Source organism: Vulpes vulpes, chromosome 1 (genome assembly GCF_048418805.1).
Source record: "Vulpes vulpes isolate BD-2025 chromosome 1, VulVul3, whole genome shotgun sequence".
In the NCBI taxonomy this organism is placed as follows: Eukaryota; Metazoa; Chordata; class Mammalia; order Carnivora; family Canidae; genus Vulpes; species Vulpes vulpes.
The window spans coordinates 23,529,357-23,543,951 of NC_132780.1; the positions used below are offsets into that span (position 1 = coordinate 23,529,357).

At 57.4% G+C, this 14,595-nt stretch overlaps 3 protein-coding genes across 4 annotated transcripts; 1 reads left to right on the forward strand and 2 right to left on the reverse strand.

Annotated features, from left to right (window-relative positions):
- The first annotated feature begins 760 nt into the window (after window positions 1–760).
- TRIM28 (tripartite motif containing 28) lies at window positions 761–6,988 on the forward strand. Its single transcript, XM_072719208.1, has 17 exons — window positions 761–1,354; window positions 1,696–1,808; window positions 2,009–2,141; window positions 3,735–3,870; window positions 3,946–4,062; window positions 4,142–4,256; window positions 4,415–4,561; window positions 4,661–4,775; window positions 4,858–4,964; window positions 5,062–5,098; window positions 5,180–5,225; window positions 5,306–5,558; window positions 5,641–5,960; window positions 6,041–6,164; window positions 6,243–6,329; window positions 6,406–6,543; window positions 6,641–6,988. The coding sequence occupies exons 1-17, from the start codon at window positions 1,015–1,017 to the stop codon at window positions 6,815–6,817; spliced, it is 2,505 nt and encodes an 834-aa protein (XP_072575309.1). The 5' UTR covers window positions 761–1,014; the 3' UTR covers window positions 6,818–6,988.
- A 693-nt stretch (window positions 6,989–7,681) lies between these two features.
- CHMP2A (charged multivesicular body protein 2A) lies at window positions 7,682–11,203 on the reverse strand. Of its 2 annotated transcripts, none has more exons than XM_025984384.2 (6): window positions 10,448–11,203; window positions 9,440–9,656; window positions 8,377–8,556; window positions 8,165–8,295; window positions 8,012–8,073; window positions 7,682–7,893 (listed from the first exon to the last, which is right to left on the reverse strand). In XM_025984384.2, exons 2-6 carry the CDS (start codon window positions 9,605–9,607, stop codon window positions 7,766–7,768), a joined length of 669 nt encoding a protein of 222 aa, XP_025840169.1. In that variant the 5' UTR covers window positions 9,608–9,656; window positions 10,448–11,203; the 3' UTR covers window positions 7,682–7,765. The 2 variants fall into 2 exon arrangements, with proteins under 2 accessions (XP_025840169.1, XP_072578853.1); XM_072722752.1 differs by having other exon boundaries at window positions 9,440–9,652; window positions 10,448–10,801.
- UBE2M (ubiquitin conjugating enzyme E2 M) lies at window positions 11,203–14,413 on the reverse strand. Its single transcript, XM_072722854.1, has 6 exons — window positions 13,799–14,413; window positions 12,512–12,606; window positions 12,341–12,379; window positions 12,127–12,230; window positions 11,804–11,867; window positions 11,203–11,717 (listed from the first exon to the last, which is right to left on the reverse strand). Exons 1-6 carry the CDS (start codon window positions 13,905–13,907, stop codon window positions 11,577–11,579), a joined length of 552 nt encoding a protein of 183 aa, XP_072578955.1. The 5' UTR covers window positions 13,908–14,413; the 3' UTR covers window positions 11,203–11,576.
- Between the last annotated feature and the right edge of the window lie 182 nt (window positions 14,414–14,595).

Consider the following 14,595-nt stretch of genomic DNA (forward strand, 5'->3'; position numbering starts at 1 on the left):
TTTTACGGATCTTGCTTCCTCCCTCTAATAGGGTTTTCCCTACACAGACCCTGCTTCCTTCCTTAGAATTCCTCCACTGTTGCTGTTCATTCGGTTCGCCCACCTGGAAAAGCATCCAAGTCAGCGCAGCGGTTGCCTAAAAGATGGGAAGGGGGCGCTTGGGGGGCCAGGCGGGATTTCACAGGACTCGCTGCTCTGTAGCCCCTTGGAATCTGTTTGCTTTAGGCAGGTTTTAGTGCTTGCAAGCTAAACAATAAAGCGATTAAAACCCAAAAGTCAACCACTTGGCTTAGAAGTGGGAAGGGGACTCTCGGCCTCTCTCTCTGAACGCAGCCTTTCTCCCCAGCACTGGCAGACGCCAAGACTGGAGACTTCTTTGGCCTTGGCCTAAGGGGCGGGGATTGAGGTGGCGGCCTGGACTGCCAAATCGCCTGCGCAGGACCGCGGTCAGGGGCTGGGACTAGAGGGGGAGCAAGCGCAAGTAAAGGTGCGCGCGCCCCGCCCGCGTACAATGTTGCGGCGGTGATATCAATAGTTCCGCCCCTGCCGCACAGGCGGCGCCGAGGTGGTGGAGGCGGAGGTGGGAAGACCCGGCTCAGGCGCTTGCGTATTCGCGTCCTTGCTCGGGGCGGCCAGCCCGGGCCCCGCCCCCGGGCTCAAGACGCCCAGCGCGCTTGCGCGGCGGCGTCGGCGCCAGTTATTTCTGTCCCGCCCCCCAGCCGCGGCTCTTTCTGCGAGCGGGCGCGCGGGTGAGCGGTTGTTCGCGTGGCGTGTGGCGCTGTGTCTGGGCGGCCTCTAAAGAGGGATCGCGGTCGTCGTCGGCGGGAGGCTAGCGGGCGGCTGCCGGCCGGGCTTCGACAACGCCCCGCGCGCAGCGGGCAGTAGCCCAGGAGGCGCGTGGCGGCGCTCGGCCTCGCGGCGGCAGCGGCCCAGCCGTTGGCGGCGAGTGCGTCTGCGCCTGCGCGGCGGGCCCCGCGCCCCTCCTCCCCCCTGGGCGCCCCCGGCGGCGTGTGAATGGCGGCCTCGGCGGCGGCGGCCTCCGCGGCGGCGGCGGCAGCCGCCTCGGGCAGCCCGGGCCCGGGCGAGGGCTCGGCTGGCGGCGAAAAGCGCGCCGCCGCCTCGTCGGCCGCGGCCTCGGCCTCGGCTTCGGCCTCGGCGTCGTCGCCCGCGGGGGGCGGCGGCGAGGCTCTGGAGCTGCTGGAGCACTGCGGTGTGTGCCGGGAGCGCCTGCGCCCCGAGAGGGAGCCGCGCTTGCTGCCCTGCCTGCATTCGGCTTGCAGTGCCTGCCTCGGGCCCCCGGCGCCCGCCGCCGCCAACAGCTCGGGGGATGGCGGTGCAGCGGGTGACGGCGCCGGTGAGTACGGTCGGGCCGGGGCAGCCCATCCCCCCACCCCACAGGCTTTGATCCGCACTCGGCGTCGGGATTGGGGGTCTGTTCCCAGCGTGACGATGGCGGGGGATCGCCTGAGCGAGAGGATAGGGACGCGGATAGTAGTTGGCCTGGTCGAGTATGGGCAGCGGGTTCTGTCCTGGGCGTGAGCTCATATGCTGCAAGTTCGATGAAAGAAGGGTTTGGTTTCTGCTCCCTAATGAGAGGATTTGGCCTTCTTTGGGATGAAGGTTGGGCTCAATGGGGGGATGGGTTACGACTTGGCTGTGAGCTCACAATCTCATTATTTTGTTTGTTTTTGGCAGTGGTCGACTGTCCTGTGTGCAAGCAGCAATGCTTCTCCAAAGACATTGTGGAGAATTACTTTATGCGTGACAGTGGCAGCAAGGCTGCCACAGACTCCCAGGATGCAAATCAGGTATGTCCTGCCCTAGCAACCCCTAGGAGGCCTCGATACATGTAATCAGTTCCAGATTTTATTCTTCTCATACTACAAGTGTTTTGGCAGACTGTATAGGTTAGGTGAAGGCAACACTTTGCTTAGGTTGTGTTATCTGGGGTGTAGACGTGGATCTATTTGGCGTTTTTGCCTCTTCTCACTCTGCTTTTGCCCATTAGTGCTGCACTAGCTGTGAGGATAATGCCCCTGCCACCAGCTACTGTGTGGAGTGCTCTGAGCCACTGTGTGAGACGTGTGTGGAAGCACACCAGCGGGTGAAGTACACCAAGGACCACACCGTACGCTCCACTGGTATGCAAGGCAGAGCAGAAAGCCTTGGTTATCTTGCATATGTTCTCAACTGTTTATGGTGCTGGTTACTGATGATGGATGGGTCCCAGGGAGCTTTATCAGGGTACCTCCGGAAGAGTCTGAGGGCAGAATTAAAAAATGGGGATGCTGGGGCTCAGGTGTGTGGGTCTAGTGGGAGGGAAATGACCACAGAAGTGTGAGGGGGTGCACTGAGGGTTCAGGCAAGCTCATCAGGCGCCTCCCCCCCCGCAGCACACAGGGGATAAGCCCCAGTAGTGGAGGGGCTGGACTGGGGTTCCCTGGCAACTTGTTATGGTTCTGTAGGGGGAAATGAGACCTCTGAGCCACTGTGTTTAAGTTGCACAGGCCCTGAAGAGCATTGTGGAGAGTCTTAGAACTTTGGGTTATACATGTTCAGCTCAGGTAGGTATTTAGAGAGTGTTTCACTCAGGTAGGTATTAAGAGACTCCTGTAGACGCTGGTAGTGGCAAAGAAAAGGGCTTGGGATCTTTCTGAGTTTATCCTGTTTTTTTGTTCCAGAACACTCTGTGGGTCACCTTTTGGTAGTTACATTGTGGCTTCTCAGTCCTAGAGCAGAGCATTGGCAGGAAAATAAGAATGGAGGTGGTGGTTGTGGGGGCACGAGGAATCAGGAGCCAGGAGCGAAGAGCAGGGATTTGTAGGAGGTCCTGGCTTAAGGCAAAGGGCAGAGTACAGGAGGCGGCAGTATTAGAGGATCCATGGTCTGGCTGATTTGTATCTCAAAGTCGTGTGTTTTGGGCTGGGATGATACAGCCAGGTTGTAAATGGGATTGGGTAGGAAAGAGGAATAGATTGTCTCAAGCAGCTTTTTAATGATGGTGACAGGTTGGGGGTGAGGTAGTATATTGGTCTTTAGGTGGTATTACTCTAAGTACCAGGACTCTCCCCTCCGAAGAGGGGTTCTGACACCTTTGTGAGGGTTTTGGTCTGACAGTTCACCTCTTCTGAGAAGGCTTTGCAAGGCCTGGATCCTTTGTAGGTCTATGGGTTGTAAGCGGTTTGTGCATTTTTTTTTTTTTTACTCGAGAGGGTAGATCACCAAAGTATGGCTTCTAAGGAAGCTGTGCTTGAATAGTGTCTCTAGTTTCTGATTTGCTTTTGTCTACACCAGCAAGCAAACATTTTATGTGCTTGGATGGCACAGTAGCCAGAGTGCCTTCCTCTGCTGGACAGAACCTACTGCGAGTGGAGGAGTGGAGCCAGTGGTGCTTTTCAAGGTGGAAGAGCTCTCCTGAGTATCCATTTGGGAAGGTTCTAGTAGAGGGAATAGTTAAAGGAAGGTCTCTGCCAAAGTCTTCAGATTTTGTTGTCAATATCAGTAGCTAGAAGGAGTGATTTTCTGGGTCAGGTTTGGGCTGAAGATTTTGAGAGGAAAGATTTAGGTTTACAGGCCTGTGCTTTACCCTGGCCACTGCTGCAGGGCTTTGGAGTTTTCCCAGCAGACAGCCCAGGGTTGCAGGACAGGCAGGAAGCGAGGCCTCAAATTCTGTCTTCTACTTGAGTTGGAGATGGCTGAGGATGAGCTTCAGCCTCATGGTTTCTCTTCTCCAGGGCCAGCCAAATCAAGGGACGGTGAGCGCACAGTGTACTGCAACGTGCACAAGCACGAGCCCCTTGTGCTGTTCTGTGAGAGCTGTGACACCCTCACCTGCCGGGACTGCCAGCTCAATGCCCACAAGGACCACCAGTGAGTACTGAGGATGCTGGTGGGTTTGTCTGTTAGCATGGTTCAGCACCCAGGCCCACTTCTGTGTGTCCTCAGATACCAGTTTCTGGAGGATGCAGTGAGGAATCAGCGCAAGCTCCTGGCCTCGCTGGTGAAGCGCCTTGGGGATAAGCATGCAACACTGCAGAAGAACACCAAGGAGGTTCGCAGCTCGTAAGTGTGGATGCCAGGGCCGTAGTTGGGCGCAGTCCTGGGGGATCACCTTCTTGACTTGGTTCACTCTGCCTCCCAGGATCCGCCAGGTGTCTGACGTACAGAAGCGTGTGCAGGTAGATGTCAAGATGGCCATTTTGCAGATCATGAAGGAGCTGAACAAGCGGGGCCGTGTGCTGGTCAATGATGCTCAGGTATACCCTGTTTGAGGGGGGAGGGATTCTGGGTCCCATCTGCTGGCTGCTGACCCCATCTGTGGTAGTCGGATCTTGGGGACTGGCATTCTCTGCTGGCAGTTGATGCCATCTTTGGTGTCTTCTTTCCTTGATTTCTTTGTTCTGTCTACCTGTAGAAGGTGACTGAGGGGCAGCAGGAGCGCCTGGAACGACAACACTGGACCATGACCAAGATCCAGAAGCACCAGGAACACATCCTGCGCTTTGCCTCTTGGGCTCTGGAGAGTGACAACAATACGGCCTTGCTGCTCTCCAAGAAGCTGGTGTGTGCTGGTGGGCACCCAGTGGTGGGTTCCAGGCAGGTGCCACTCAGTACCCTGCAGCCTTGTTTGCTGTGTGTTCATGCACTGCTCTATCTCCAGATCTACTTCCAACTGCATCGGGCCCTCAAGATGATTGTGGACCCTGTAGAGCCACATGGCGAGATGAAATTTCAATGGGACCTTAATGCCTGGACCAAGAGTGCAGAGGCTTTTGGTTTGTCCTTTTCTTTATCCTGCTGAATATTGCTATCGCTCCAGACACTGGGTCTTAAGCTGATTTTATCTCATTTTTGCAGGCAAGATTGTGGCAGAGCGTCCTGGCACCAACTCAACAGGCCCTACGTCCATGGCCCCTCCTCGGGCTCCAGGGCCCTTGAGCAAGCAGGGCTCTGGCAGTAGCCAGGTGAGCAGGGGAGGGGGGGAATCATGGGCTGGAGAGGGTGGGGGCATGGGGTCCTATGGGACACCTGCCCACTGAGGTCCACCTGCTTTACCCACAGCCCATGGAGGTACAGGAAGGCTATGGCTTTGGCTCAGGTAAGTACCTTGTAGGTGGGAGAGCTTCAGTGCTCTAGATCTGTCCCTAACCTACTATCTCTTTCTGTATTTTCTGAGCAGACGATCCTTATTCGAGTGCAGAGCCCCATGTGTCAGGTGTAAAGCGGTGAGTTTGGCTATCCTTTTGTGGAGCCAGATGGGCAAAGGGATGGGTGTCCTAACACCACGCTGCCCCTGTACCCACAGGTCCCGCTCAGGTGAGGGCGAGGTGAGTGGCCTCATGCGCAAGGTGCCACGGGTGAGCCTCGAGCGCCTAGACCTGGATCTCACGGCTGATAGCCAACCACCAGTTTTCAAGGTCTTCCCAGGCAGCACCACTGAGGATTACAATCTCATTGTTATTGAGCGTGGTGCTGCAGCTGCTGCTGCTGGACAGCCTGGATCTGCTCCACCCGGGGCCCCTGGGGCCCCACCACTACCTGGCATGGCCATAGTCAAGGTGAGCCTGTCTCAAGTAACTGTGAGTAGGAAATGAGCACCCAGGTCTGCACCCTGTTTAACAAACTATTACATCCTTGTAGGAGGAAGAGACAGAAGCTGCCATTGGAGCTCCGCCTGTTGCCACGGAGGGTCCTGAGACCAAGCCTGTGCTGATGGCTCTGGCGGAGGGCCCTGGTGCCGAGGGCCCCCGCCTGGCCTCACCCAGTGGCAGCACCAGTTCAGGTCTAGAAGTAGTGGCTCCAGAGGGCACTTCAGCCCCAGCTGGTGGTCCAGGTGCCCTGGATGACAGTGCCACCATCTGCCGTGTCTGCCAGAAGCCAGGGGATCTAGTCATGTGCAACCAGTGCGAGTTCTGCTTCCACCTGGACTGCCACCTGCCTGCCCTGCAGGATGTCCCAGGGTGCGAGGCTTGTGTGGGGTCTGTGCAGGGTGGAGGGCTGGGCCAGGTTCTTTGCAGCTCCTCATTCTCCTTCCATCCAGGGAGGAGTGGAGTTGCTCTCTCTGCCATGTACTACCTGATCTGAAAGAGGAAGATGGCAGCCTGAGCCTGGACAGTGGTGATAGCACCGGTGTGGTGGCCAAGCTCTCACCAGCTAACCAGCAGGTGAGGGTGGGGGCCTATTCCCTTAGGAGTAGCTCAATAGTTCTGCCCCCCTGACTCTGTTCTCTGTCTTGTCCATAGAAGTGTGAGCGTGTCTTGCTGGCCCTATTCTGTCATGAGCCCTGCCGACCTTTGCACCAGCTGGCTACTGACTCTACTTTCTCCCTGGTGAGTCTTAGGACTTAGAGAGGGTAGGGGAAGGGACTGCCAGGCCTCACTTTCAGCCTGTGGGGTCTGTCTGCAGGATCAGCCTGGTGGCACCCTGGACCTGACCCTGATCCGTGCCCGTCTCCAGGAGAAGTTGTCACCCCCATATAGTTCCCCCCAGGAGTTTGCCCAGGATGTGGGCCGCATGTTTAAGCAGTTCAACAAGCTGACAGAGGTGAGCTTGGGGAGAATAGGGTTGGGAGGGGGGTAGGGTTAGGGGAGATGGGAGGAGGGAGAGCTAGGATCCATCCACTGCAATCTGCCCGGCTCAGGACAAGGCAGACGTGCAGTCCATCATCGGCCTGCAGCGCTTCTTCGAGACTCGCATGAACGAGGCCTTTGGTGACACCAAGTTCTCAGCTGTGCTGGTGGAGCCCCCCCCCCTGAGCCTGCCTGGTGCTGGCCTGAGTGCCCAGGAGCTATCCAGTGGTCCTGGTGATGGCCCCTGAATCTGTGGCCTCTCAGGCCAACCCGGCCTGGCTCTGTTCTCTGTCCTGTCAAATTCCCTTCCCCCTACCTCCCCCTCTGGTGGCCTGGCTCCTACTTCTTGGTGGCCCCATCCCCCATCCCCTCACAATATGGTTTTTACTTATGTGGATTTAATAAAAACTTCACCAGTTCCTCAGGCCTTTGGTGGTGGGGGGAGTGGTCCTAGGGCTTGGTCTCTGCAATTGCCTCACCATGCCCTGGTAGATGGAGTAGGTGTGGGGCACTCCTGAACCATTGAGCCATTTTGGTGTCCAGGGAGTAGGGAAGAGCATTCCCCTTGGGCCCTTCCAGTGTCTTGGGTAGGTGGGAGGGTTGCATGGTACACGTGCTGTAGGCTTTTGGGTGCCCCTGTAGGTGGTAATGGGCAGGCAGGGTGTAGCCCCAAATACACAGCTGCATGGTGGTCATTCTTTCTGAGTACTTCCTGGACTTGGGTGTAACCATTTCTCATCAGATGGCACCACAGTGTGGGTGGGCTGAAGATTCCTGGCAGATGAGCCCAGATTTCAGGGTATCTGGGAACCCGACTGTTTTGGAGGTGATAGGCACTGATAGGCCAAGGCACTGGAGGCTTTGGGAGGGGTATGGAAGCAGAGCTCACAGATATGATCTTCAGCTCCCAAACCCTGAACATTGTGGAGACGACCTGTCAATTCCTGCCACAAACTGGGAGGCAATCCAGCCTACCTTTTCTTATATCCCAACAACTCTGGTACTTGGCCTTTGGCCACATGTCAACTGCCCCTTTACCAAACCCTGTATGTGACCTCTGCCAAGGGACCCCAGCCTGGCCCAAGTCCGGTCAGTCACACAGGCCTAGGAACTAGTGTCCAATCTTTTATTACAGAAGTAGTACAGCAAAACTGGGCATCCAATGCCCACCTCCCACTCATGGTAGTATAGGGTGATTAGTCCCTCCGCAGATTCTTGAGCCGCTCCTCCAGGTCTGCGTCGGCATCTACTAGGGCTGAGGCTGCAGCCTCTGCTTTCTTCCCACTGGCAGCCACACTGAGTGAGCCTCCGGTGGAGGGGAGGTCTACAGAGAGTGGGGGTTAGGAGAGCTCCTGTAGAAAGGAATAATGCTGTGGGGGAGGGGGTCAGGGGTTTTGTCTGGACTGTTGGGTGGGGCAGGGCCCAAAATTGGGCGCACTCACTTGACAGCTCGTCTGTCAGGCTCAATCCCAGCTCATCCAGGACCTGGGATACAACAGCGTCACTTGGGAAGAGAGAAGAAGTTTATGAGGGTCTGGTTATGTTTGAGGACCCCGCATCCATCCCCACCCTTCCCACACCTGGTGTCCCCTAACCTCTCCTCTTCATCTTCCTCATCACCCATGGCATCATCAATGGCATCATTCATCATTTCCTCCTTCATGTCCATGATCTCGGCCTGCCGCTCAAATTCCATCATGATCTTCTGGATCTGAGGCAACTTTAGCTGGAAGTGAGGTGGGGGGAGGGTTAGTTGGGGATTAGTTGGTGGGGGGGTGGGGTAGGGGGATGCTTGGGAGAGGCGCACCTGTCTGTTCATGGTGCCCATGGCTTTGGTGACCCCCTTCATAGCTTGTGCCATTGAGTTGTTGGACTTCAGTGTCTGGATCTTCAGGGACACTGCCTGGATGTTGGCCCGCATCAACACAAATTTACGCACATAACGCCGAGTGCGCACCAGATCTTTTGCCATGATACGCACAGCGTCCTGAGGAGTGCACAAAGGTGGCAGGGATGGACCAAGGAAGATGCTTTCAGATATTTACATGTGGCTTAACCCAGTGTTCACTGGCCCCTCCCTCCTCCCAACCTCATCCTCATGCCTCTTGGGTCACGACTCCACAGGCTCCTCTGTACTCTGACCTCTCTAACCCATAGGTGCTGGAAGGAAGGCTGTGCTCACTCCACATAGGGACCCTTTTCCCTCCATATCTAGGGTCACTCTCTTAAAATGCCTATTTCTGAATTTCTATCCTGGCTGAAGAGTGCCTCTCTCTCCGTCTCACAAAGGCTCACACCTCAAGCTCTACCCCAAATGAATCGATCCATCGCTCAGCTTTTGACTTCCCAAATGCTTGCCTTGCCTTGCCTATTCCAGGAAATGGAACCTCTTCAACCTAGCTGCTCAGGTTCAAACTGTCATAGGTTCTGCTCCCTACTGGTTCAGGCTATCCCCCCATTCTTTTACTGACGTTCAGGTCACAGTGTATTCTGGGCTACATCTCTCTTGCATTAAAATTAAACCCTTTGACTCACTTCCCACTGTGGCCCAGGATTTCAACTTGTGTGGCCTACCATCTACTCTGAATTCACCTATAACTCCCTTATGGAACATGTGGTTCCTCATCTGTTTGACACACTGGTAGTTTGGATCTTCACAGGCTCACTCCTCATTACTTAAGGTTTGTGGCTCTGGCATCCCCTCCTGGGAAGAGCCTTTCTGGATCCCCCAAAATAGGGAAGCCCCACACTTGCCCTTAATTTCTCTCAAGGCACCTGTTGGTGTCCTGTCATGCTCTATAGTTATAGCAGTACCTGACCCAACTATAGCCCCTGATCCTGTGTCCCAACCTGTGCCCAGCTGAGCTCACCATCTGGCCCTGCTTGGCCATCTTCTTGATGTCTGCGATGATTTTCTTCTCCTGGGTCTCTAGCTTCTGTCGTTCACGGTCCAACTCTCGCATGGCACGGTTCAGGGCCCGCTGGTTCTGCCTCAGCAGCTCCTCCGGTGTCTTCCGGCGCCCAAACAACAGGTCCATGATAGCAGTAGCCCACTAATGGGCCTGTGACCAGTGGTGTGAAGCCTAGCTGTGAAATGGTATGGGGCCCAGAAAAAGCAGAAGCAGAGCCAGGGTCACAATGTATATTGGCAGGGTGGTGCAAAATGTGAAGGGGTTAAGCAGGAAGAGGAAACCTTAATAGAAGGCTAAAACGCAGCCAGGAACACTGAAATTATTCCAAAGAAGTGGGGGCAGCAAGATTTGAAAGTCATCCACAACATACCCACCCCATCCCTTCATCATAGAGCCCCAAGGAAGTTCAAGGCTTCAGCCTGCCTCTCCAGCCCAGAGGCCTTGGAGTCTGACAGGCTCAGAATGGAGGTGGATGTGTGAGGGTGCACTGGGGTATTTGGGACCCTGAGCGCCAAGGACGGGAATTGTGGGGGCCCTATGGGATGGCAAGGCAGGTGGACAACCTGAGTACCAAGAACAAAGTGGATATAGGGGTTCTGAAGCTTCAGAACGTATGAATGCCATTCGGATTTGGGGGTCCCTGAGTGGGGAGGGAACCTGGGTACGAATAATATGGTTGCAGGGCGTCTGGGGACCCAGTACACTAAGGACATGATAGACGCTAGGGAGTTCTGTAGATCTGGAAGAGTCTGGGGTCCAGGAACGGGATGGTGGGTGTTGGGGCGCCTGGTTCACCCAGGACAAAACCTGGAGGGTGTTGGGAGGCCCGCGCCCAGAGAGCAAAGTGGCTAGATGAGGCCAGGGTCTCGGGGATGGGCGAGGCAGTCGACATCCCGGCGAAGAAGCCCTCGTCTGCCGTCGCCCACGCACCCACCCGGGACCCGCGGCCCGGCAGGGGCCACTCACCGTAGCTGGGACGGGAACCCGCTTCCGCTTCCGGGTTACGCTCCTCTCTACTTGGATCCTCGGGCGCGCCCACCAACGATAGCCCCTCGGTTCTTTCTGCCGCCGCCGTTTCCGGAAGAAGTGGTCTGACGTCACACGCTCCACCGGCACCCGGAGCGATGGGCGGGGACAAGAGCGCGCGTGCGCACGCCTCCTGGAGCAGGCACGCATCCAGGCGCATGCGCGCCAGCTTCCGTCTCTCCAGAGCCTGCTTGACGGTGTTCCATAGGTTCCAGGACGAGCCAGGCCTGGGATCCTAGACCTCGTTGGGTTGGTGCATCTTTGGGCACCTTCCACCCAGCCACCCCATCCCGCCACCGCACCCACCAGAGGGCCCAGCCCATCCGACGGACCATGGCATTTCCGTTTCTGGATCTCAGGCACCTGGTGACACCAGGGAGGGTTCCTTGGTGGGCCCAACCATGGCAGAAGGGGGCAGAACTGGAGGTGGCATGGACTTTCCTTTATACTGGTTTACCAAGCAGGAAGCAAGTGGTTACTGGATCCTGCCCCTCATTGGTCCCAGACTGGGATTCATCCCACCCAGCCTGAGGCTGAGGTATTCTTGCCCCCTTTTACCCCCAAGGCTGCTCCAGGAACTGGGTAGCCTGCTGAGGGGTGTCCTAGTGCCACCTGTGACCACATATTTCCCACCACTCTTGCTGGTGTATATGACCTGCCCCTCCCAATCCCACAGAAGTAAGAGGCAGAAGCCATGCAGTAACATTCCCCTTTAATAGCCTGGTGGGACCTCCAGTGGTGGAGGGGTAGGGTGCCCGAGCCCCAGCCACCCAGTCCCCTTGGCCACCCACCCCAGAGCCCAGAGTGGGGGGCTGGACAGCACCCAGCTGGGGGCTAGACAAGCCAATTCATTTCCCATTGCTGAGTGGGTCGGAGGCAGCGCCGACCTTAATCACATGGTGGTTTAAAAAAAAAATAATAACTAGGAGCGGGTGGCAGGGAGGGGAGGCAAGGTCAGGGCATGGGATTCCCCCACCGGCCACCCATGCCCCCCACCTGTGGCCCCCAATAAATATTTGCAGGGGACGCCGGGGCTGGTGGCCCTGGCAGGGGTGGGTGTACGCAAACCCTATTTCAGGCAGCGCTCGAAGTAGGTGGAGCCGATATAGCCACCCCGCATGGAGCGCTGCACATTCTGCTCAAACAGCCGCCGGTTGTTCTGCAGGACCTCGGCGGCCTCCTTGTTCAGTGGGTCTTCGGGGTTGGGCTCCTGTGGCCGGTATAGGTGGAGGTCAACAGGCCCTTAAAGCAGAAAGGGCCAACCTTCCCCAGCCTTCCCCACCTACCCCTACTCACCAAGAAGAGATACTGCAGGCCATAAATTATGGAGTTTATCGTAAGGACTGGCTTCCAGTCCTCTCTGTGGAGGGAGAATCAAGGTCAGGGGCTGGTGAGTGGATGGCCAACACAGAGCCTGCTGGGACTGAACAAGTCAGCTCCAGGGCACGGGACAGTGCAGATGTGAGAGGCTAGGAGGAGGGCGCACAGCAGGACAGGCCAGGGAGAAAGCTAAGGTCAAGACTTGAGGAAGAAAACATGGAGATGAAGAGAGAGGACCACAGACCACAATAGGGAAGGAAGGGACAGAGACTTGTGCAATCCAAAGTCACAGCCCTCACCTGAGGATGTTGAGGCAGACATTGCCCTCGAGGTCAATGTTGGGGTGATAGACCATCGTCTCACACTTCACCTTGGGGGGGTCATGTGGGTAACCCTGGCCCACCTGGCTCCAAGAAGGGAGAGAAGATAGAAAAGTGCCCCAGCAGTGCCTGGCTGGGGCCTCAGCTGTTGCCTCCTCAGCCACGGAGGTATCCCTGCCCACCTGGGACTCACCTTAAAACTGAATACAAACTTCCCACTCTTGTAGAAGCCCTGCGAAGAGAAAGAAGAAAGTGTTAGGACATCATCCTGCAGTGCCTGGCAGGTAAACTAAGTCTCCCAACTCAAAGTGCTCTCCCAGCCCCCTTGGCCCATGCCTCGGAGTCCAACTAAGTGTACCCTTACCTCATCAGGACAGATAACCAGCTTGAAGTTGAGGAGATCGTCTGGATCTGAGAAGCTGATGTCACACGTCTTGGGCAGGTTTAGCTCGTTTATGTCTGGGTTTGCACAGCAAAGAAGGGGAACGATGAGAGGGAAAGGGAGATGGAAAGACAAGGGCATTCAGAGGTGCAGGTGCCAGGAGAGCACCCATGGCCTCCTCCAGGACCCTCAGGGCTCTGTCCTGGGCTGTGCCCCACACCCCCAACCCTCTCCCTACTCTTTCTGCTTTCTAGTCTCCAGGCAGGCTCTTCTAGATCCACAGCACACCTCAAACATGAATTGTAAACTGTGGTTATGCTCTAGCTCCCGGCCCAGGATAAGTTCCAACTCTTCCGAATCCACAGCCTAAAGTCTCAGCGTCCAACAGCTGCGTACCCATCCCCCCAGCCCCCAAATACTCCCACCCCTGTGTGGCCCCCCAAGAGCCTACAACTACCCCAAACACCAGGATCCCCAGCCATGACCTCCATTTTCTATTAGACACTGCCTGTCCCCACCTGACCACCCAAATCCAAGGACCCTGCCCCTAATCAATGCCGGCCCCACCATCCCTCCTCTCCTCTGCTTGTCATCCTAAATTCAGGTACCCATCCAACCCTCAGACATGTGAATTCCCATTCCTGTACCCCCTCTAAACATTGCCTCTAAGATTCCCAGCACCCAGCATGTTAGTCTAAATTAACCCTACCCCCATCTCCAGTCCCCAGCACACACTGTTCTTCCCTCCTCCACGTGTCACCCCAAACCCCAAATTGCCATGTGACCCCCCCAGACCCACAAATCGCAGTGCCCAAAACTTACTTCACTCCATCTCACTCTGATTCCCAATGACCCCAATATACTTCACTAAATCCCCTCCTACTCCTATCTCCAATCCTCGGCCCCCACTATCCAATCTCCTCTGCCTATCACCCATGTTCTCATACTCTGTGGAGTCCCCAGCTTCCTACTCGCCTTCCATTGCCTGACTCTCTGATTCTTGGTCCCCAATGCAAGATGCCTGGCTTTCCGAGTCTTGTAAGTGCCCCACATTCGGCCCCCCATCTCTGACCCCTCGGTGACTGCATTACTCACCCCTGATCCCCCATCACACCGAAACCCAGGCCCTAACCTCCGACCTCCACATTTGCGGCCACATCTCTGACATCTCTGACCCCCCGGTGACTGCATTAACTCACTCCAGACTCCTACATCACCCCATCCCAGCCGCTGACTTCCGACCCCCACCCCCATCCCCCGACCCCCTACCCTTCTGGATCCGCAGCTGCGCAGCCGACGCCTTCTTGCTGCTGCCCTTGGTGCCGCCCGCCGACTCCTCCTCCTTCTTCTGCTGCTTCAGCGAGAACAGCTTGATCATCCTGCCGCCGCCGCCGCTGCCGCCGCTGCGGGGCCCGGGACCCCGGCCACCCGGCCCCCTGCCGCCGCCTGCGCCGCCTCCGCCACTCGAACCCGCCTTCGCGGCCTCCTCCGCTGCTGCTGCCGCCCGCCCGGCCTGCCGCGCCGCTCCGCGCCCACCGCGCGGCCCGCGTCGGCTCCCGTAGTCCGGCTCTGGCCTGGCCCGGCGCCTCGGGCTCGCTCGGCGGCGCTCGGGCCGACTCGGCTATTCTCGGGGCCGCTCGGCCCCGCCCCCACCCAGCCGCTTCCTCCTCCCCCTCGCCAGCTTAGGTCCCCTCAGGCCCAGCTGCGGCCGCGCCGCTTGTCTGTTCACTTGCTCCCACCGCGAGGGGCTGCGGCTCGAGGGGAAGGAGGAGGCGGCGGCCGCGGTGGCGGCTGCCGTGTACTAGAAGAGGCTCGGCTTCCGCGGCAGCAGCGGCTTCGGCGCAGAGGTCCGCAACGGCCTCGGGCGCCCCACCGCTTCGGATATTTCCGCCGCTTGCACTCTTCGGCTCTTCTCGCCCGGCCTGCGCTATGCGCCTGCGCAGAAGCAGCAGCCGCCGCGGCCGCCGCGGCCGCCGCCGCTGCCGCCGCCGCCGCCACGGCCGCCGCCACCCCCGCCCCGCGTTGCTCAGCAATAGGTCTTAATATTCGGACTTTTTCGGCTGGAC

Coding starts and splice junctions, on each gene's coding strand:
- TRIM28 (XM_072719208.1), top strand. CDS start 1,015: ATGGCGGCCTCGGCGGCGGCGGCCTCCGCGGCGGCGGCGGCAGCCGCC. Junction 4,063..4,141: donor ACCAAGGAGGTTCGCAGCTC/GTAAGTGTGGAT, acceptor TCTGCCTCCCAG/GATCCGCCAGGTGTCTGACG. Junction 6,165..6,242: donor TCTCACCAGCTAACCAGCAG/GTGAGGGTGGGG, acceptor TCTTGTCCATAG/AAGTGTGAGCGTGTCTTGCT.
- CHMP2A (XM_025984384.2), bottom strand. CDS start 9,607: ATGGACCTGTTGTTTGGGCGCCGGAAGACACCGGAGGAGCTGCTGAGG. Junction 8,557..9,439: donor TGGCCAAGCAGGGCCAGATG/GTGAGCTCAGCT, acceptor TGCACTCCTCAG/GACGCTGTGCGTATCATGGC. Junction 8,074..8,164: donor GAGGAAGATGAAGAGGAGAG/GTTAGGGGACAC, acceptor TCTCTTCCCAAG/TGACGCTGTTGTATCCCAGG.
- UBE2M (XM_072722854.1), bottom strand. CDS start 13,907: ATGATCAAGCTGTTCTCGCTGAAGCAGCAGAAGAAGGAGGAGGAGTCG. Junction 12,380..12,511: donor TGGTTATCTGTCCTGATGAG/GTAAGGGTACAC, acceptor TTCTCTTCGCAG/GGCTTCTACAAGAGTGGGAA. Junction 11,868..12,126: donor GTCTGCCTCAACATCCTCAG/GTGAGGGCTGTG, acceptor CTCCCTCCACAG/AGAGGACTGGAAGCCAGTCC.